Source organism: Cryptomeria japonica, chromosome 2 (genome assembly GCF_030272615.1).
Source record: "Cryptomeria japonica chromosome 2, Sugi_1.0, whole genome shotgun sequence".
NCBI classification, from domain to species: domain Eukaryota; kingdom Viridiplantae; phylum Streptophyta; class Pinopsida; order Cupressales; family Cupressaceae; genus Cryptomeria; species Cryptomeria japonica.
In genome coordinates this window covers 657,071,296-657,094,041 of record NC_081406.1, presented here as the reverse complement: position 1 = coordinate 657,094,041, position 22,746 = coordinate 657,071,296, and the positions used below count along the sequence as shown (strand labels likewise).

At 33.4% G+C, this 22,746-nt stretch overlaps 1 protein-coding gene across 1 annotated transcript in view; it reads left to right on the top strand.

Annotated features, from left to right (window-relative positions):
* The first annotated feature begins 21,194 nt into the window (after positions 1 to 21,194).
* The window catches only part of LOC131034074 (protease Do-like 1, chloroplastic), a 103,535-nt gene continuing 101,983 nt past the window's right edge, over positions 21,195 to 22,746 (top strand). Inside the window, exon 1 of the mRNA XM_057965426.2 lies at positions 21,195 to 21,969. Coding sequence (XP_057821409.1) covers positions 21,521 to 21,969 — 449 coding nt within the window. The 5' untranslated portion in view covers positions 21,195 to 21,520. The remainder of the gene's footprint in view (positions 21,970 to 22,746) is intronic.

The window sequence follows — 22,746 nt, the reverse complement described above, 5'->3', positions numbered from 1 at the left end:
TATGTATGACCTTTCACAGTGATTTAGTCTTTCCCACAAACCTCTACAATGGTTTTCTTGATGCCGTTAATATTCACATGCTTACCATTGCATTCTTTGTTCTCTAGTTGCACAATAAAACAATTATTTGCTCTAGTTTCACTTAGTGATGCTAAATATTCATTTTGGAAATATTTCATCAAATTTTAGTTGGTTGTTTGCATCGGGTTCTCATTCTTGCCACTATGTAAATTGAGGGGGGCGTTTATAGTGTCTTGCCACATAACTGTTTGGTGTGTGTTTTGGTGCTATAGACTTAATCTCGTGAACATCATTAAAAACTTACGTATTAGTTTAGTCCTATCATGTGGACATAACGTTTTACCTAGATCAACATAATATACATTGAAAGATTGATACTAGTCTTATTTGACTTAAAAAATATTCATCACTTTTTCTATAGACTTGATTGCTCATACACATGCTTCAAAAATATGAAAGTGACGATTGATTTTTATTGGTTAATATTTTGGCATTCCTCAGTTCTTATGATTGCTTAAACCTATTGGTTCTATTTAGATTGTGTTTTTATTTGTACAAGTAAATCAATTGTTTATAGCTATTGAATAAAAATAGAAAGTGACGATTGATTTTTATTGGTTAATATTTTGGCTTTGCTCAATTTTTATGATTGCTTAAACCTATTGGTAGTATTTAGATCGTGTTGTTATTTGTACAAGTAAAGCAATTATTTTATAGCTATTGTTTTAATGAATGGTGTATCTTTATTGATAGTATTAGATTGAATTTTAGGGGACTAAAGAAGTAATAATAAGTATATGAGTGTGGGTTAAAATCTTAATTATAATAAATAACATAGAATTAGAAATCTTAGATACAAAAATTTAATACAAAAGATATTAATTTGAAGGCTGAAACTTTAAAGTAGGAGGGACTTACTAAAATGTAAATAAATAATTAATAGCTTTACATAAATCTATAAATCTTTAATGATAATGAATAGCTTTACATTAGATATTTTAGAAAAAGAATAGGGAATGATAAATTTGTTAAAATGTAAATTCTTGAATTTTTTAAATAATAAATGTAAGTACTTGGTTCTAAGCAATGATGTAGAATGTTTTTGTCAGGTTTTTTGAAGCAATTTGTAACTATTCTAGAAAATCCAAATAAACAAATTCATTATAATCTATCAAACTTTTATTATTTTATCAAATGATCATTTCTAAGACTATGAAATTGATCCCACTACTATAAATGTAAATGGTCAAACGAATGAATTTGATCTCTACCTATACATATAATATCAAATTTAGACACTTTTAGCTTGTTAAAGTACTCCTCACGATCCTTACATAAAACATGGTTTACATGTTTAGGGTTTTTTATAAGATAGTGGTAATTATTCCTTTATTTTAGACCCTTATAAAATTTCAAGTTAATGACTTTTTTAGGCAATCTAAGGAGGGGATTCAAATGAAGACAACCCAAATCTAGCAACCTATAATTCCACTCTCAATCATATGCCAAATGGAAGCAAAATGATGATATATTTATTAAATTAATTAAATATGCCCTTTCGTGTCTACAATAGGCTAACAAGAAGCCTAAATCCTTACACACTTAGCCCCTCATACCTTGCCAACTATGCGTCACAACAAAAAATCTCAATATTGCATTGTTTCCCAAGGCCTCACGACTTGACTCAACCCTTCATAGTCCCTTCCGTAGATTTACACACAAACCACTAATTGGATGCACCTTCAAAGGTCACACTCTAGATGATCGCCTCATATGATCTTGATGCAATCCACAAGAAAAATTGATGGTTTTATTTTCTACATCATTGGCACTATGCAACAAAAATTACTGGTTTTATTCTCTACATGATTCTTGCTTTGTTCTCAATTGTCGTCCAACTATTTCCTAGTTGTTGAACAACCATTGTTAGTTGTGAAACGGTTCTTAGTTGCTTTATCCATTTGAATTTTCATCAAACACTTAGTGCACACATAATGATGGTTGGAACCCCACAAGCCACTTCAACCAAAGCAAATCATGTGGATATTTTATGGTTTAGTTTGGAGTGTGATTATGGTAGTATTGCTTCCTTTTTTTTGCAATAGTTCACCTTCACATTGAGGTAATGTATTTGTTTTCATGTTTTGGGTGGTGTTTGATACAACTTGTTATCTATTGGCAATTGTTCTTTCTTCATATAATATTTTTTTACTTCCTTTGGGTTGTGAATTTTCACATTGTTTTGAGTGGTGGTTATTCATACTTGTGGAGGTAGGTGTTTTGTTGGTGGTCATATAGGTTGAGTTCTAGATTGTTAGAGGATTGTTATTCAGTGTAGAAACATAATTGAGCAAGAAAGGAAGGAAATAGCTAGATTAATAACTACAATGATTTAGAAACAAAATCCCTTGATTTGATTGTGTAGAAGTAATAAATTAGAGAAAGCGGGCATAGAATAGGCTTTAGGAATAGACTCCCAAATTATTTGTTCAAGATAGGGAAGTTGAGTTGAGGCCAAGTGTATTAGATAGAGAAGAAATGTGGGAAGATCTAGATTGAGGAGAGATCTAATTATCCTAGCACAAATTGGACCTTATATAATTTTTGTATATGTAATGAGTTTAGGATTCTATCAATTTCTTGTATAGTATTGTGTGTAATGATTTTAGGCTTCAATAGCATATAATGGTATATTTTATTTTTTAAATGGAGGTAGCATCATTTGGATTTTGCATAGCATGTGTTCTGTGTTAGGTTTTTAGGTTACTAGATTAGGTTATGTTTAGTGAGATCCCAAGATAGATTGCATCACTTTTTAACAAGACTGGGGACAATAAGCAATTGTGTAGTATGCCCTAATATATTAATGTAATGTTGATATTAGTAGACGAGTCTTTGTAGGCCCATGATATGTATTACAACATGCTCAATGATGTGTACATTACATGTTCTATATGCATTAGTATTTGTCTTTAAAATACATCCTAGTATCCAATTCAACTATTTCACACTTCACTTCAACTCATAATAGTTAATTGAAGGAAAAAATACGTTTCAATTTAGAGTTTTATTTTATGAGGACCAGTTTCACAATTCCAAATTTTATCTAGGACATAAATGGATAAATTAAGGATCAAGATTGAACATTGAGAATGAGCATTTACCAAGATCAAGTTATTTACCAAATCCATGCAAAAATAAATAATTTTTTATGTGATATCTATTGTATTAGAGACAAATGGATCAAAGTGAGTCCACAATGAAGGGGGGAAATGCCTATAACACTTTTCAAATAAGCCATGAAAAATTAAAGAATGTGTCAATATCAATAAATCTCCTTTAATAAAAATGTAAATATTTATAAGCAATGATTATCTTTTGGAGTAAAGGTGAGTTCAAGGTAAATATGATATTCTTTTAGCTAGGATAATTTTAGATTAACAATAGAATTTATAAATGTGTACTATTGGTTGGGTCCACTATAGTAAGCTTTTGGTTATTTAGTCCACTTTCTTATTTAATGCTCTTTTCCCTTATGTTTTGGGCCTTCTTTGAATAGGTTGTCCTAAAAGAAATAATTACAAGAGGCTTATTGATGCAAAACTTAGTGCATGAAATCACACAGGTCAATTCCCTTTGTTACCAATCCTTAGATTTGCATATATATAATTCACCACCGCAAATTACATATGTTGGACTTAACCCTTGGACTTTTAGATTCAAATTTCATAAAATGGGCATATGCTTCCCTACCTCACTAAGCATTGTGAGCTAAACTAGCACATGGTTATGTTGATTTCTGTGCTTGATTATTATATTTAGGTGTATTCGTTCACTAATTTGAACCAATGTTGAAATGTAAGAAGAAAATCTAGATTTAAGAGCTAAAAGGAGAATCAATTCTATAGTTGTTTGCTTGCAATACATCATAGGCTCACTACACATTTGCTTGTTAACTATGATCTTCCAGTTAGAGTCATAAAGGAGGTCCATAGGGATTTGACTAAGGATATCATGACCCTCACAATTATCTTGTGATATCATCTTAGGGTCATTGCACATTTTCTTGTTGTCTTTGATGTTTTTCTCATAGTCGTGAAGCTTGTCTACAAGGAGCTTGACCAAGAAGAACACAACCCTCATAATTTAGCAGACCATCCAAGGGTATTTGTAAATATTGCTATACCCTATGCATATTAATACAATTGAAATCAAGGTTAGTGAAATCTAATAGTCTGTAGTATGCCAAATTAGATTCATGACTTTCAAGTTCAAACTTGCACACAAGATAAATTATACATTTGTGTAGGTGATCTAAAGTAATAAGCTATAATTTCTTTTAGTATTTGAGATATTCTTATAAGTCAACCGAAAAAAATCCAAGGCATTGGTATGCACATTTAATTTTATTTCATTTTCATGTTAATTGCCCACTATTTTAAAGATTAGTCCCAACTCTTTTATCTAAGTTAATTTATGTATTAAATGAAAATAATTACTTACTAATGTTTCATTATTTATGTACATTTTTAGTGGTTCATCCTTTCTTTTTAGAATTTTTTAACTTTTTTTTTTTAATCACATAATCTTGTTTTCAAATTTCATTAGGGTTTGAAACCCCTTTTTAGTTGGGCTTCATAACTATATTTTCTCTTAAGATTTTTGTAATCCATTGTATGCTTTTATTTTTAGTAGCTTATCCACCTTTCTTTTCCACCTCTATGATTGCATTTGCTAATTTATTTTCACAAATAAGAGTATGTTGTTTTTTATATCAATCTTTGCATCCTTATATAATAGATTTGTGTAGATTTGGATCCATATTGTTACTAAAAATTAGTCTTCACATTTGAATATTTATTAGTACTTTACATTATTATCTATTAATTAATGCATGCACCTAAATAACATGTGGAGAGGATAATAAATAATAAGTAATAAATGCGCATTAACATCTTAATTTATTAAATAGATATTAAATAGATATTAGTAATTAATAAAATTAGTTTTTCCTGATTTTCTTAGTAAGTTCAAAGACTTTATAAATCATGAATACGTAATAATCAAAATATTAAAGATGATTAACTCAGTAATGTGTTTGAACCTTTAGATCTATTTCATAACTTATTTTTAATATGATATTAGAAGGGTTTACTTGTGTGACCTCTTTGTTTGTCCCCCATTTGATTGCCATTTAAAAGTAGTTCACACAATAAACATGTACTCTCAAACTCTGCAATAACAATTATTTTCCTCATCCACCATTCTTATATTTTATCAAAAAGTGTGTAGTGCAAACCAATTGCAAATCCATGGCATTCAAAATTCATTGCAAAAAGTGTGTAGTGCAAACCAATTGCAAATCCATGGCATTCAAAATGTAAAGCCCCAATTGAGGCTTCCAAAACCTTGCCACAATGGATTTGGTAAAGCCCTAACTTAGGCTTTCAAAACTCAGGCATTCTAGCTGTTCTAGAAAGGTGTTCGAAGAAAGTCCAATTTTTTTATTTTACAAGGTAGTTTGCAATGGCCATGAAAGGAAGAGGCATACCTTGTTAAAACAAATATATCATTTGTTTTACAATGTGTTGTTTGTTCAGCCATATAATGTGTAGAAAGCATATATTGTAGGTGTCTAACCAACTTTGGTCACTTAATTGTCATTCAAACAATGCATAGTGTGGGTGGATTATGTGTAGAATAGTTAATTCATGCGTACAATGAGTTTGGTCATTGACAAGCTCCCTCAGAAATATAAACTCTTGTCTGTTTCCTAGGTCCTTACAATGGTGAAATACTTTGCTAAGAGCAGAGTGATGCAAAACAAATCTTACATAATTGGATTTAGAAAAAAAATGACAGCAATTCTCTACACAAAATGACATACTTGCAAAAATATAAATTTGTAAATATAATGGTTTTTCTGAATTTTCTGCATTTTAACAACATTGTGAGGAGGATTATGAGAACTGGGCGAGTGAAAATCTTGTGAAAATCCATTGTGTTTCGTGGATTTGTGTTTTTGTACAAACAACATTTTACGTGGAGAATAGTCGTGTCCATGAAATAACACATATTAATCATTATTGCATGTGGAAAACCGATGTCATTAAGATATATATGTTTGGAAAATAATGGAGATAAAAGATGGAAGGTAGATGGGTTTGTTGTAACTATAAAGATGTAGAAAGAGGATGAAATAAGCATGATGTTGGAGCATCTATGGGTGAAGGGCAATCATGCATGATGCAAAAATAATGTTTATTCTAAATTCAGTTAAGGTTGGGAGAATAAAAGTAAATGCAAGCTACTATAGGTCTCTATGTACCTTAGAAAGTGTTGAAGGGGACATATGGAGATTTGTTTTTAAAAAAATATTTGTGATCTATGTCAAATAGAAATTGTAATTTTCATGAGGGGACACATTTTAGCATTAATTATAAGGAAAAATAGAGAAATTCTTCATCTTGGCATCCACTTGAAGAAGGGGAAGAGTCATGCATGCACATCTTCGGGTGGTTGCAAAGAAGAAAGGGAAAAGACACCTCCTTAGGTGCCACCTTAGGTGCCCTCTTGGGGAAGTTGAAGAGTCATCTATTGGTTGTGTCGCTTTTCTTGTATTTTTGTTGTAGTTCGGATCTGCAAGAGAATCTTGTAGAATTTTGAAAGGATAAAATCTTCATTCATGAATACTTGACTTCTATTTCAAAAATCAAATGCAACTAGGTTGTTTAATGTGACTATATTACACAATTTCAAAGTTTCAAGGTTTAAAGGAATTCATTGGCATGGTAGAGGAAACTTCTAAAGGAAAATAAATTGAAATTAACTAATTTTGATGTCTAGGGAAGTGTTCATAAGGAAAGTGGCCATTGGAATTCCACTCTTGTTTGATTCTTTCATTTTAGGTGCCTAAAATGGAGGGAAAACTATTGATTTGTAGGAAAATAATTAAAGACTTTTTAGTTTCCCCCCCCAAAAAACTTGGTTCTTGTTTTTATTTTTTTTCAAAGGAATTTATAACCGAAAGTCATTCTATATATCTTAGCAAGCTTGGGTGCCACATTTGAAAGCATTTAATGAGAAATTTCAAGCATATACATAGGAATTTCAAAAGACAATTGGAGGGAAATGAAAGAGTAGATTAGGGTGTCTCTTTGTGATGCTTCACAAGGGTGCTAATCTCTATAAAATGCAGCCTTTGATGATGTTAAAGATATGAAATAAACAACATAAAGGTTGGAGAAAGAACTTGTAGGATGCTCCAAAGAGTTGGATGGGGAAGAGTGTAGGCAATTAGTGTGCCAAAAGTAGAAAGATTGAAGAAGAAAAATAAGAGTTTTGGAAGTGTTTTGGTGGTATTAAAGGAAGCCATGGGAATTGTAGGATGAATAAAATCATCGGACTTCAAATAGGGAGTGAAGCCAAGAAGGTGTGAAGGCTTGAAGTTTTGAAGATTTGTAGGCATGAAATGCCTAGAATCATTGTAGAGTTTTTGAATTTGATCTCTTGTATATATATATATATATATATAGGCTACAAGATTGGACAGTTTGATAAGATCCCAAGTCTTGATTGCATTAGGTGAGGGTTTCATCTTCAACAGATGGTCATGGCTTTTGGGTACCTAATGGTGCTATTTCTTCTAAATCAAAGTTACATACAAAAATACTCTGTTATGGCCACATTGGAGAAAAGGGTCTAATGGCCCCGAAAAATAAAAACCTTGTTGAAGGTTTGAATGATTGTAATCTTGATTTTAATTTTTTTGAGCATTGCATTTATGGAGAATAAATCACGTTCATTTTACTCGAGTTCTCATAAATTTTGTGGTGTGTCAGATCTTATTCATTTCAATGTGTTTGGTCATGTAGATGTTCGTTCCATTGGAAAATTGGTATATTATGTTTAGTTTATTGATGATTATAGAAGGACATGGGTATATTTTCTAAAGAGTAAATCTAATTTTTTCAATCAATTAAATAATTTAAAGCAATGGTTGAGTTCCAGATTGGAAAGAAAATAAAATGTTTGAGGACTAATAATGGTAGTGAATTTCGCTCTAATGATTTTGATAGATTTCGTAAAGATTGTGGCATTCATATACAAAATACAACTCCATATTCTCCATAGAAGAATGGAGTTACAAATAGAATGACCATGACAGTGATGAAGAAGGTTAGGAGTATGTTGAATGGTGCTAGTCTAGAAAATTGTTTTTGGGTTGAAGTTGTTACCACTGCTTGCTACCTGATTAGAAAGTCTCCTATATCAGCTCTTATTGATACACCACCCATGAAGGCATGGTCAGGTCGTAAACCTTCATTGAGAAATCTTAGAGTTTTTTATTGTGAGGAATATGCACATGTACCAAAATATATTAAATAAATTTATAGAACAAGGTTGTGAAATATAAATTTTATGCAAGAGGCAGGATTCACATCAACACAATAGATTGATTTTTGTAACCCTTTAACCATATCAACGTACTAGGACAAAATCTGCCACTTGAGAACAATCCTTAATAAATTTCACTAGAAACATAGTGAAGCGAATCGATTCGATGATATTTAAGAAATCCTAAATACAAACATTTCCTCCAAGTTATAGCCAAATCCAACGGTTAAAACAAAAGTTATGATACTTTTCCCAAAACTGCTAACCTTAGGTATGGTTCCAAGCAACTTGCACCAAATTGCTTATAACTTTTGAAAGACTTAATTGATTTGAACCAAAACACCTTTAGATTAAACTAGAATCATTTTTTAAACTTTTCCAATTGGTTTGATGGATTTTATTGTACCAACAATTCCCATACCACAAATGTTGTACTGTTATCTTCACCAAAAACTGTCAAATTGGATAGCCTTCACCAAAATCGCCATATATTACACAAAACTCAATAAAGTTTAATGAGACAAAAATATTTGGAAACTAGAAACAAATATATTTCCATCCATATATTATAGTCCTCAATATGAGATCATGAAAGTGCCATAAAATAGCATTTTTCAGACTGGAAATTCTGAAAACTAAAAAAAAAACAATGTAAGGATGCTGCAAAAATAAATTCCTTCTTTATTCCATCCTTCTTCAACCTTCTCCAACATTCAAAAAGTCATGGGATTCTTGTTGGAGGCCATATTTATTCCTTTTACAACCAACAATGATCAATTACAATTGACTTTTAAATGACTTGACCCTTCACCTTCCACATACAACCAAAAATACAAAATTGCATGACAACATTTGACAACATGACAACTTTTTACAATATTTTCCATATAACCCACAAATGACCTCCTAAGACTCAAACTCAATATAAATAAGTCCAAAAATGTCTAAAATACCTCGTTACATTATCAAAACACAATGCTAAAGCCAAATTTATAAAATTGCCTCATGGAAGGATAAAGTCCATCAGGTGCTCCTGCACGAATCTTCATTGGGTATAGCTATGGTGTGAAAGGATACAAGATTTAGGATCATGTTGCACAGAGGTGTTATATGGTAGAAGTGTTAATTTTAGATAAACTAAGCCTCCTTTTGTTACAATACATCCAGAAGAAACTAAAAAAGATGTTATCCAATTTTCTTCTACGTTTGAAAAAATTGAATCGAGACCCTTAGATAGAGTTCATCTAGTTGGGTAGAGTTCATCTAGCTCTAAATGTTCAAAAGAAGAGGATGAACCTCCAACTTAGCTTGTTCGAAGGCCTACAAGACATAAACAACAACCTGAAAGGTATTCACCTGATAAATGGAGATGCATTTTTTATTTGAATATTAACATGGATGAACCTAGATCTATAGAAGAGGCAAATTAGGGATGAATGATGTGTAGTCCTATAAAATTTCTATGGATGAAGAAATGGCAACTTTGAGAAAAAAATATACATGGGATCTTGTACCATTTCCTAACGGACTTAAACCCGTTGGCTGCAAATGGGTGTTCAAGAAAAGATTGGTTTAGATGGAGGTAAAGAGAAGTATAAAGTGAAGTTGGTTGTGAAAGGGTACTCTCAAGTTGAGGATGTTGATTATGGTGATATATTTTCTCTTGTTGAAAAAAAGGTATCCATTAAAATTTTGCTGTCTATTGTTGTTGCTTATGATTTAGAGGTTGATAGAATGGATGTGAAAATGACTTTCCTTCATGGTGATTTGGAAGAGGAAATTTATATGAAACAATGAGAGCACTATGTGGTTAAAGGTAAAAGTAATTTGGTTTGTAAATTGAATAAATATTTGTATGGCCTCAAATAGAATCCCAAGATGTGGTACTAGAAATTTGATACGTATGTATTGAGTTTGGGATTTGAGCATTCCAAATCAAATCATTGTGTTTATTATAAATTTGATAGTGATCATTTCCTATACATTGCATTATATGATGATGATATGTTATTCATTGGTAAAGGGAAATGAATGATTTGAGAACTAATGTCGTATCTTGTAGCTAAATTTAAGATGAAAGATCTAGGTGCAACTAAACACATTCTAGGGAGGGAAATTAAAAGAGATAGAGTAAACATAAAGTTATGGCTAGGCTAGAGTAAGTATGTGAATTCAATTTTACAGAGGTTTACCATGTTGGATTGGAGACCATTATGTGTTCCTTTTACAATTGGTTGATAATGGAGATATTTGTATTTATTATTATTATTATTATTATTCTGGACCCAATTGCAAACATAATGACTAAACCACTCGATAACGATACATTTGTCAAGCTTAGAGACAATCTTGGAATTGTATATAGTTTAATCACTAAGAGGTATTAGATTAATTCTAAATTGATATTAGTGTTCTAGAATAAATATTAGTGTTATCACATTATTTTAATTTGTTTCACATAGGTTATAGGTTGTTGGGAGTTTGTTTCTAAATAATAGGATTGGTTTCTTTATTCTTTAGCTTATAATAAGTCGTTTCATACTATAATATTCATTGCCTCAAGAATATAATGATTATAATTCTTAGTTAAATGATAGTTGTTTGGAAATTGATAATTATAATATGCTACTTATAAAACAAAATTTTGCAATATAATACAATATTTAAGCTTGGAAATCCAAATATAGGTAAGAAAATCTAGTTAGTAGAGTTAGTTCTACTTTTCTACTCAATTATATTACTAATAAAAAATGATGATACAACACATGATTGTTCCCCTTAATGGTGGAGAGTGGTACACCACACAATTATTCTCTCTTTGGCTTGGAGAAGGTACTACATATACTAATCCTTGCTCACATAATTTCATATATTGAATTCCAAAGAAGAAACAAAGATACACAACCTTTCAACTTTTTCATTCCCTATGAGTTCTCCTATATGATGAAGTCTTCAAAATCCTCCAAGAAGTCTTATACTCGTGGGAAATTATAAGCATCATCGACTCACTTCATATTTTGTAATTAAAAATTGTATTTGTCATGAAGAAAACCACAATCATGTGGATATTTGTGCACTTACATTAGGATCCAATATACTTTTCCTTAAAATCTATTCCTTCATGACCGATTTGCCATTTGAAACTAATTTTTTTCTCACATTTTTTACTTTGTTCATGATTGTAATGGTTGATTATGTTGGCAAGACACACTGCATTGTTGTTCAAATGTTGTTATTGATGGCAACTAGAGTCAGATATCCAATCCGTAGTTCATAATTCATTCATACCGGAAGATTGATTGAGGTCCAGTGAGAAGAACAAGACATTTGGCATAGTGTGTAGTGTTATGGTTGGCAGAATCTTTTACGTTGAGTATTTTGTGTTGCAGATTTCAGAGATGTATTGTGGACGTGTAATATGCCGTATTCCAAGTTTATGGCCTCTGGTGTTGAGTCTTGTGTAAATTGGAAGATCCAGAAGACAGGTTTTTGAGTAGAATAGTGATTATTAATAGTAACATGTGAAGGAGACTCAGGAGGCTTCTTCTGGTGATAATGATTTGGCTAGTCCCCGTTTTTACCAAATCTGTTGACTTGTCTATTGATGTTGGGGTTTTGCCGTCTACTGGTTCTAGTGAGGCTATGTCTGTTGGACTGCGACAGACTAGTGATGTTGGGGTTTTGCCTTTACTATCAATTGGTTCTGGTGAGGCCGAGACAATGGTTGTTGGCTCTCTCTCTCTCTCTCTCAAGATTTTGGTGCGTTGGATTGGTATGTTAAGGCAACGCAAGTGGAAGAGGGATGAATTTATGTTAAAGGCAAAAAAGCTAAGTCCTTTAAGCCTTTTTTTGATATGACTCTCTGATCCCATAAGAGTAATTCTAAATGTAATCCTTGATGGTTCTTGGGTAGGGGATGGTTTTTGGTTGGCTGCAGGTTGTTCTTTCTACAACTTTGTTGTTTTTGGTGATGGGTGTCCTTTTTACCCATGGTTGTCTGGTGCTTTCCTATTCTTTTTATTCAGACAACTTTCTGGTTGAGGATTCCATATCCTATCTTTTTTGGTTGTAAAGGGTTTCAGGTCCTTTCAAAACTTGTTTTTCCCCTAATAAAAATACTAACGTGTGAAGATTCATTGTGCAGATCTTGCGGATCAATTTTGGAGATTGTTTTTGTGTTCGAGGTTAGTGAGCTGTCATGTGGGAAGCATGTGGACAATTTGTTTTGGTCTGCATGATTGTTTTGGATCGAATTGAGCAGACTTGAGTAACATGTTTCATTTGTGTGTTATGCATTTTTGGGCCGACATAATGAAGACCTAAATTGATGTTGCGGATAATAAGAGCGATTGATATGATCAATTTTGATATTGATGGTGATGTGTGATGTGTGTATGGGCGATTGTGCGCAGTTTCACATGCGCAAGTGAAGGATTTGTGCTCCAGAATTTAGCAGAACAACATAATAGAGCAGTGTTGTAGAATAGAGTATTTTGTGCTTAACCAAAATTGTTTTTAGCATTTTTAGATGTTGTTTATCAGTTCAGACGTTCCAATTATTATTTGTAATCATTTGTAAGGAAGTGAGCCTTCCGGGGTTGTAGCCCTTATTGTAATTTGAGCAGTGTGCTTGAATGCATGTGCATTCCCCTCATGTAATATTATTGTACTTTTAACAAGGTATATTAATATTGTGGGTCTCAATCCCACTATGGTTTTTCCCTTAACCGGGTTTCCACGTAAAAATCTTGGTGTTATGGTGTTGTGTTTATTTGCTTTGTGTTTTTGCACTCTACTTTTATTCATTTTCATTAAGTGGTTTAAAGGATAGATTAAGAATGTTAAAAATTGCAGACCACTGATTCACCCCCCCTCTCAGTGTTCCTTGATTCCAACAATTTGTATCAGAGCCTATTTCCTTGGAAGAAGCCTAACAAATTGAGGAGGATCTAGGAAAGTGAATCAATGGATTCTGGTAGTCTGAAGCAGCAGCTTGTTGTAGCACTTGAGGATCTTGATCATGCTCAAGATAACGTCCGATAAGTAAAAGAAAACCTTAAGGACGCTGAGAACTTCATTGAATCATTGAAGGATCAGTTGAACAAGTCAAGGGAGAAAAGAAAGGAACTTTTTGATAAGCTGAAAGAGAAAGAAATTCAAAGCATTAATGGAGAAGCTCTAAAGGAAAATACAAAAGAATGTGAAAAGATTTCTAGAGCCAATATAGTCCAGAAGAATGAGATGGAGTCTATAGTGATGGTAATGCAGTAAATGGGTCTGCACCTGATTCCGGTATTGGAACCTCATCTAGTAACTAACTAAGGCATCTGACCTTAGGGGAGGTTTTTCATGAAAAGATTTCAAAGCCCCTATTGGAGATCAATGCTTGGTTCCGGTAGGTTGCAGATGTTTTATTTGATGATCACTGATTCAATAGAATATTTTCTGGAAGCATTTGATGATCCGCATAAAATTTCTTGAAGATCTATTTGTATGCAAGGTATCCGGAAGAGTTAGGGTTAAGAGCATTTATTATACCTAAAAGTTAGGTATGTAGAGGATAAAAAGAAAATTAGCCTATTCATTTCTCACTTTGCATTTGAAGCGAGAGAGCAGAAGCAAAATATCCAGAGATTCAGAGAAAAAAGAAGATTTATCGTGTGATCTTGCATCTGGTTGAAATGTATTTATCGGTTGACACTTTTTCAGTTTGAAGCTTAAATTTTTGGATATGGCATCATCTGGAATTGCGACCCCATTGGTAGTAGGTGTCACTGAAAGGGCAAGACCTAACTTTAGGAAGCATCCATATAAGTCAATGGATGATACTTCTGTCCCAGAAGTCCAGACTGTTGAGCAAGTAGAGGTTAATGTTGAGGGTGAAGTGAATGCAAGGAAAGCAAATGAGGGTAAGGACAAGATTGATAACCCTTCGGTTGATGCATTTAACCCTCTGATTCTTGAAAAGGAAGCAGACACAAATAAGGATACAGTAAAGGAAAAGGTAGAAGTTAAGGTTGAGACTGAGGAAAGAGACGTTGAAAAATCAGTGAAGGGGAAGCAGATTCATGTAGCGGATCTAGAATTCATGCAAGGCCCCATCAACCTAGCTTCTCCGTCTCCTGTCCAGGGGCTCAAATTGCCTGTGTTTTCTCAAGCCAAAGCTTGTAAGGACCGGCTAAAATCTCACATAGAGGATAGTGAGCTGCTTACCATGGCATCTGATATTCCGGAGAAACTCATGGCCTCATTTCAGAAGGATACTTAAGACACTCCATCTGGGCAACTGAAAACTTTAATCAACTCTGTGGACAGTCATTTTCAATATTTTGAAAAATCTGCTGAAGAGAAGGCCACAATGAGTTCAATGCAAGAAGGCTCCAGACACTAAAGAAGATGATTGTTGATGACATAGTAATTCTGAATACTTGTGTGGAGGGAATTCAGGATGCACTATCCGAGAGGAAATATTTATAAATTATGTCTAACACTATCTAAGTTCACCCAGGATATTCAGAAAAAGGCTAAAGAGCATGAGGATCAACTTGCCCAGATGTCTTAGTAATTTGATCCTTTATCAGTCTCTTTGAGTAGTCACGAAGACCAAGTAATATCTTTGCTTGAGAAAATCAGGAGTCCGAGTCAGGAAAAAGAGAGAATAATCGATAGAGTCTGTGAACTTAGGAGTCTCATTGCTCCCAAGTTGGATATCATGCTTAGTGCTCTGGAAGATACCCAAAGTGCCATGAAATCCATGGAGCCGACAGATCTCAAGTCAGCAAAGGCACTTGCATACTTGTTCAGTGGGCTTATAACTATGTTGGAGAGTCTCAAGAAGGGTTGGGATAGCCACCTAATTTCTTTGAAGACTTATTATGCAGACATCTTCAAATTTTTGTGAGTATAAAAGGACTATGTGTGCATATGTAAATAACATTTTTGGCTTGAATTTTTCGTTTTTGGAATCCTACCTTTGCCATTGATGTCAAAGGGGGAAAGCAGATAAGTGAAAAATGTTGATCTTAGGGGGAGTTGTTGATTTTTGGAGTCTGGTAGTCATATTTTTTGGTTGCAATGTATATATCTTGGTTTTGGTCCGACACTTAGTCATTTTTCACTAAGTGTTGCCATCAATGCCAAAGGGGGAGATTGTTGGCAAGAGTCACTGAATTGTTGTTCAGATGTTGTCATTGATGGCAGCTAGAGTCAGATATCCAATCTGCAGTTCACAATTCATTCATACCGGAAGATTGATTGAGGTCCGGTGAGAAGAATAGGACATCCGTCAGAGTATGCAGTGTTATGGTTGGTGAATCTTTTATGTTGATTATTTTGTGTTTTGGATCTCAGAGATGCATTGTGGACGTGCAATATGCCTTATTCTAGGTTTATGGCTTCCGGTGTTGAGTCTTGTATAAATTGGAAGATTCAATAGACAGGTTTTTGAGTAGAACATTTCTTATCAACAGTAATGTGTAAAAAATCATTGTGCGGATCTTGTAGATCGATTTTGGAAAATATTTGTGTGTTTGAGGTTAATGAGCCATCATGTGAGAAGCATGTGGACAATTGTTTTTAGGCCGCATGATTGTTTTGGATCAGATTGAGCCGACTTGGGTAACACGTTTCATTTGCGTGTTATGCGTTTTGGGTTGACATAATGAAGACCTAAATTGATGTTGTGTATATATAAGAGTGATTGATATGATCATTTTTTGATATCGATGGTGATGTGTGATGTGTGTATGGGCATTTGTGCATAGTTTCACATGCGCAAGTGAAGGATTTGTGCTCCGGAATTTAACAGAACAACAAAGTAGAGCAGTGTTGCAGAACAAAGTATTTTGTGCTTAACTAGAAATTTTTTTGGCATTTGCAGATGTTGTTTATCAGTTCAAACATTCCAATTATTATTTGTAATCATTTGTAAGGCAATGAACCTTCTGGGGTTGTAGCCCTTATTGTAATTTGAGTAGTGATCTCTAGGGAGTGTGCCTGAATGCATGTGCATTCCCCTCATGTAATATTATTATACTTCTAACAAGGTATATTAATATTGTGGGTCTCAATCCCACCGTGGTTTTTCCCTTAACTGGGTTTCCATGTAAAAAAAACTGGTGTTATGGTGTTGTGTTTATTTGCTTTGTGTTTCCGCACTCTACTTTTATTCATTTGCGTTAAGTGGTTTAAAGGATAGATTAAGAATGTTAAAAATTGTAGAACATTGATCGATCCCCCCCTCTCAGTGTTCCTTAATTCCAACAGATTAATCATCTCAAAATCCATTTGGATCAACATTGTAACCCTCATATTTTATGTAAAATTCACTAATATTGTAGCTCTAGAGTGAAGCATTCTATTATCAATAATTCCATCTTGTCCTATAATAAATTTTACCACTTTTAGTAATGATGCATTAGGGTAGAGGAAGATCCACTTCCATTTGTGGCTAGACAATCTCCCCATGCAGAGAGGATCATGAGAAGAACCAATGTCTCCCCTTGTCATGAATAATACCCTTGTACATAGCCACAAACACTACAACAACATCAATCACTACTTGAGACATAAAATTCTAGCACATTGTGCGATGAAAAACATCTAATGAGAATCCATATATTTAAAGTACTTTAATTTAAAAAGCCCATTTTATGTATAAATTATAATGAAAAGAGATGTAGGATATATTAGAAATACATAATAAGAAAAAATATAAACATAACAAAAGGTCTTATCATTGAACCACCAATGTGAGCATAAGATAAAATAAATTTTTTTTCGCTTCAACAACCCTAAAGGGTGCAATAGAGGAAAATATCAAATCACCACATTTAATATAAGAATATGAAGCCACAAAAAAGACAATGGATCCAACATTGTGCCCCCCATCTTAAGCTAGCAAATTATGGGTTTGTAGAGGCATCCTATTTAGACACACTAGAGAAATTAGAAGCTAACTTCCATATGAAAAAGACTATTATAAGATGCCATTGTTAGATAATACAACTAATTTGACATGTTGAATCTTCTAAACCATTTAATTGTAGGGCTTTGGTTTGATTTCTACATGACACTGTAAGTGAAACAAAAATCATTTTTTAGACAAGGAAGTGTGTGACCACCAACCACCTCCAAAACACCTTAAGTGTGAGATATAATCAACTTTCTAATCACCAGTTTCAAATCTTGACAAAAATCCATTATTTTTTTCATCTTATGGTTAAGGTCCAAGATTTCTTTTTGCATTTCTTTAACCTTTTTAGCATTTTAAGCATCCTAAAATGCCATAACTTAGAACTTTAAACCTAGATTCTTCATTATTTTTCTTCTGTCTAAACTAAGGTGCCTCTACATTAAGTCTCAACTCCTTATAATGTACCAACCTCTATTTTAAAAAAAATCTACCCAAATAGATGCGCTAGAATGTAATATACCATTATCTATAGCCCATCCTAACCCAATATTGCTTTCACCACCTTAAATTGAGCCACAATGGAGCAATAAAAATATACTTTAGATGGTGGTTAAAAAATTCCTCCCTTGTAAAAATGATCATGTTAAGATCTAATGTCATACCCCACCATGAAAATAACCCCTGCTAACAGCGACATAATTCAATACAACACCACTTGAAACTTAGTGCATAACATGCCAACATACCAAGTAGTCAATCCAACCAATGGGTAATGGCCATCATCAAAACATCATAAACTACACAACTCATCATCCCTAACTAGAGACAATGGTTAGAGATATTACAAGACTGTTCAAAATAGACATGAGCAAGGTCATCATAAATGAGGTGTATAGAGATATAAGTAAATGCCTAATATACCAAAGTAAGCACTCACAACTCATGGAGGTTAGTCCTCTTCAATGAGTTTATCTAACCCTACTTAACCAAACATGCCACAAATTTCATGAGATGAAACACTAGTTCTAGATCAATTCTATGATTTTTCAAGAAAAATGACAACTCTATTTTGTTTTTTTGAAGTAGTGGGGGATTTTTACATAATCAAATTTCCTAATCTATGTAAGGATTTCCTCTAGGATGGTACACAATTTTCAATTTGGACAATGCTCTTTTTTCAAGGCACTAATAAAAATTAGAGTCACCTTCCATTATAGATGACAAAAACTTGCAAAAATAAACCAACAAGAAGTGTAACAATTAGAGAGTCACCTTCCATTGTAGATGACAAAAACTTGTAAAAATAAACCAACAAGAAGTGCCTCCCACTTCACTTCATTATTAGATTTTTTTAAAATTATTTGTTTTAATGTTAAAATGTGAAAACTCCCCATCACAAAGTCACCTAAGACATTTCTAAACACAAAAGCAACTTTGAGTAATTTAAGATTACCATAGGAAGCACCACCAAAATTTAACTTTCCCTTTCTCATCAAACTTTTTATTTTTCATATCTTTTAATATTCTCTGAAACTATCTATTAACTTTTAAAAATATTTAATACACATTATTTTCAATCTAATTAAATATAGACTTCTAATCTCAATTATTTTATTTGAGCTAACTATTAAATAGTTTATTCATTTAGCTTGTCTTAGATTTTTGTGTGAGAATATGATTGATTGAATGAATGAATGAATGATTTTTTTTAATGATGTCCACAAGACTAAACAATCTATGAGACCCAAGATTGAAAACAACATAATGATCCTAAAAGAACTAACCAACAAACCCTAGTCACAAACTCAGAGTGACCACTAATCTTTGTTGATCAAATTTCTTCTACTGTGAATTTTAGTGAAGTAATTTGTCATCTTTTCTATTTGTTCTTCCTTGAACAAAGTATTTAGAGACTCAAAATTTAGAATATCAACATATGTGTCCTAAATGTCCTCATATGCCGAACACTTCATGATGTAATGTTATTCTATTTCCATTGACTTTAAAGTGCAAAGACGACAAACCCTGTTAGCCCATTCCTCTTTGGGTGTTTTCCACCTCCCCATTTCACACCTAAGATGGTGCAAGCTAGTTCTTAACTGAGCTATTAAGGTTTTAGCTTTCCATTTTATATTTGCCCCTATGTAGTGTTTTTGTTGATGGTCACATGCAAGATTGAAATTTTTGATGTAGTATTCCCTTTTCGTTCAAGATGCTTTGACCACAAGATCACTTTGGCTTTTTCTCCCACATACCTTTTGATTTACGCATTTATATTTGGGCATTCATGCATACTAATTCCCCATCTACTCAACCACTTAATATTTTATTTCATCAAAGTGTTTTTTCTTTTGTTTGGCTTTTCCTCTACAACAATTTTGGCCCAACAATGACCTTCCATATTCTTCATTCTCTTCAAATATCCTAACAACTCAATCATCAGAATTGCCTCAACTAGGAAGGCTCTGACCTCATTTAAGATGATCTTGTAAGGGACTATGGTTTTAATTTTGAAATTGCTCGTGATGAAGTACTTTTGTAATCTTTCTATTTGCTTCCATCTTGATATTGATATGTTGTTGTCCCATATTTCACAACCATACAATACCACAAGAACACCAAGTAGTCAAAATTCCATTTTATTTGATTCCAATCCCATAGCTTGGCTAATCTACATCTATTTTGAAGCATGCATAAAGCTTTCTATACCCCTTGTATCATTTTTGGGATATTGATGTGTTATTGTCCCATATTTCACAACCATACAATACCACAAGAACAACAAGTAGTCGAAATACCATTTTATTTGATTTCCAATCCCATAGCTTGACTAATCTACATCTGTTTTGAAGCATGTATAAAGCTTTCTATCCCCCTTGTATCATTTTTGCTCTACAAGCCTCCTAATTGAGGTTGCTATAAAATTCAAGGCCCAAGCATTTGTATTCATTTTGCAAGGGCCTTCCCTTAAACTCAACGTTACTCGCACTTCTTTTATTCTCTCAAAGTAAAGATCATGACATTGGTTTTTCCGATGTTCATTTGCATTCTCACCTCTTGACAAAAATATTCTAGAGCTCTTAGGTGTTCTTGAAGATGCTTTGCTATTTTAGCCAATAGAGTGAGATCATCGACATATAACCTTAACTTTATCACAAAGATGGTCAAATGTGGCCAAATGCACAACCTCGCCACTTGACTTGTCAGTCCAATCCTTTAACTTGTCGATATAGAGCCAAAACAAAGTGGGGGACAATAAACAACCTTGTTTGACTTTGATGTCACTCCCAAAACTCTTAGAAATGCCATCCTTAATTCTAATTTTGGCTTGAATTTTCTCATACAACTTATGGATTGCTACCTATAGTGTTTTGGAACTCCCAACTCTTCCACTCTGTGCCAGAGTTTACTTCTAAGAATCATGTCAAAAGACTTTTTGAAATCAATGAAACAACAAAAAACCTCTTCTCCCTACTTTTCCCAAACCTTTTTTATCAAATGCTTGAATGATGCAATGATCAATAATAGAGTACCTCACCCTAAAACCAGCTTAACCTTTTGCCCTTTTTCCTTTTCTTTTAGTCCAAAGACTGATCTTGTATTCCACCATATTGTTGAAGAGATTACTTAAAATAGATTGATCATTATAGTACGATAATTTGCCAAATTGTTGACATCACCACTTTTGAGAAAAAAAAAGACAATACTAATTGTCTAATTTACGAAAAAATCATCCTAAATTACCTAATTAAATATATTTTTAATGTGTGCTGTAAGAACCTACGTGGCCCACTTCAAATTGAATTCTTAGAAGAAAGCCATGCAGGTTCCCCTCGGAACTCAGAATTAAGATGCACGGTCTCCTGCCCTAAGATATCGTTAAGTTGCCCAACATAATCTTCCTATGATATAAGTTGCGTGACACAATCTACGATGGCCCTCCTGACGCTTGGTATCTTTGTACCAATTCTCTCAGTACCTATTCAATCATTCATGCATCCACGTAAAGGGACAAATGTGGAGGGATCTTCGTTTCATTTTCAACCCCACAAGGAGAGCCAATAATGCCTGCGACTATTATACACGTCTTGAAGGCCTCGCATAGAATTAATACCTGTATCAATTGAAAACGCAGTCTGCTATGCTTTTAATTGTATAGTGGGTACAAGCCAATTCCTCCAAATACGAATGGCTGTGGTTGCCCACTTTCAATTTCCCTCCAAGTTTTTTCAGCACTCTCAATGCCAAATTCCTGTTAATAATCAAATTTCCATCAGACCCATTTCCGCCATGACCGCTCCAACTGCTCTCTTAAATAGCAGATTGGCATCCAATCAGAGTCAATCTGTTACCAAATTTATCCTGTCACCAAATATGCGAGCCTTATTGGTAGAGAAATACTTCTCTATTGTTCAGAAATTATTCAATTACCCAGAGGAGAATAATACTCTAGGGAATATTTGGGTGTGGTGCATTTCTCTTGCATTAGTATTTTCTGTGGCAACATTTAATATAGATGATGCCGATGCCTATGTGGTAGCCTCGCCCAGAAAACTGCAGACTGAAGAATTAAGTACAGTTAATCTCTTCAAAGATAGTACTCCATCAGTTGTTTATATTACGAATCTTGCAGTCAGGTATGCTCTCCTTACTCATAGTTTAAGTCGGCCACTTCTTTTTTTTGTGGGTAGAGACGGAAAAATTAGCTAACATCAACACCAACATAGAGTTTTTGTTTTCCCTATCAGATATGGATAATTCAATAACGAAATCAATGTTAACATCTTTCCACTTAGTTAGTAAAGACCAATTGTTATAACAGACCTTGATTACGTATACTCTTATAACACATAGGCGGAATGCCATCCTTTATATTTATTTATTTTCATTTTACTTTCCCATCATGATTGCAAATTTGGATGCTACATAGCATTTTATTATCATAAAATTCACGTCAAAATTTGGTTCGTACAGAGCATTTCAATTGACTTATTTGTTTAGCGTCCAAATTCAATCGGCCACATCACAAATTACTTTAATTTTGTTTGAACTTTGAACCAACCTTTTTTGGTATCCTAATTTTGTTTTGTTTGAACTTTATACTGTTCTCATTAGCATATGTCAGTCAACGTCCATTAGAACAACCTTTTTTGGTAGCCTAAATTAGTGTATTCCTTAGCAAATATATTAGTTTGCAACTCTATCAACCAAGTACGATGAAATGAAAAGAAATCCTATTCAAATGAGGAACTCAAGTTGCTCCCTTCATTCTAACAACCTCTCCGGATGTCTTTCATAGAATCAGAGTGGGCCTTAAAGTAAATAGATATATGGAAAGCTGCTCCTAAAATTTGATGGTAAATTAAAGATATTGTAGTCTTGTATAATGGTTTTTGATCTGGTCACCACTGTTT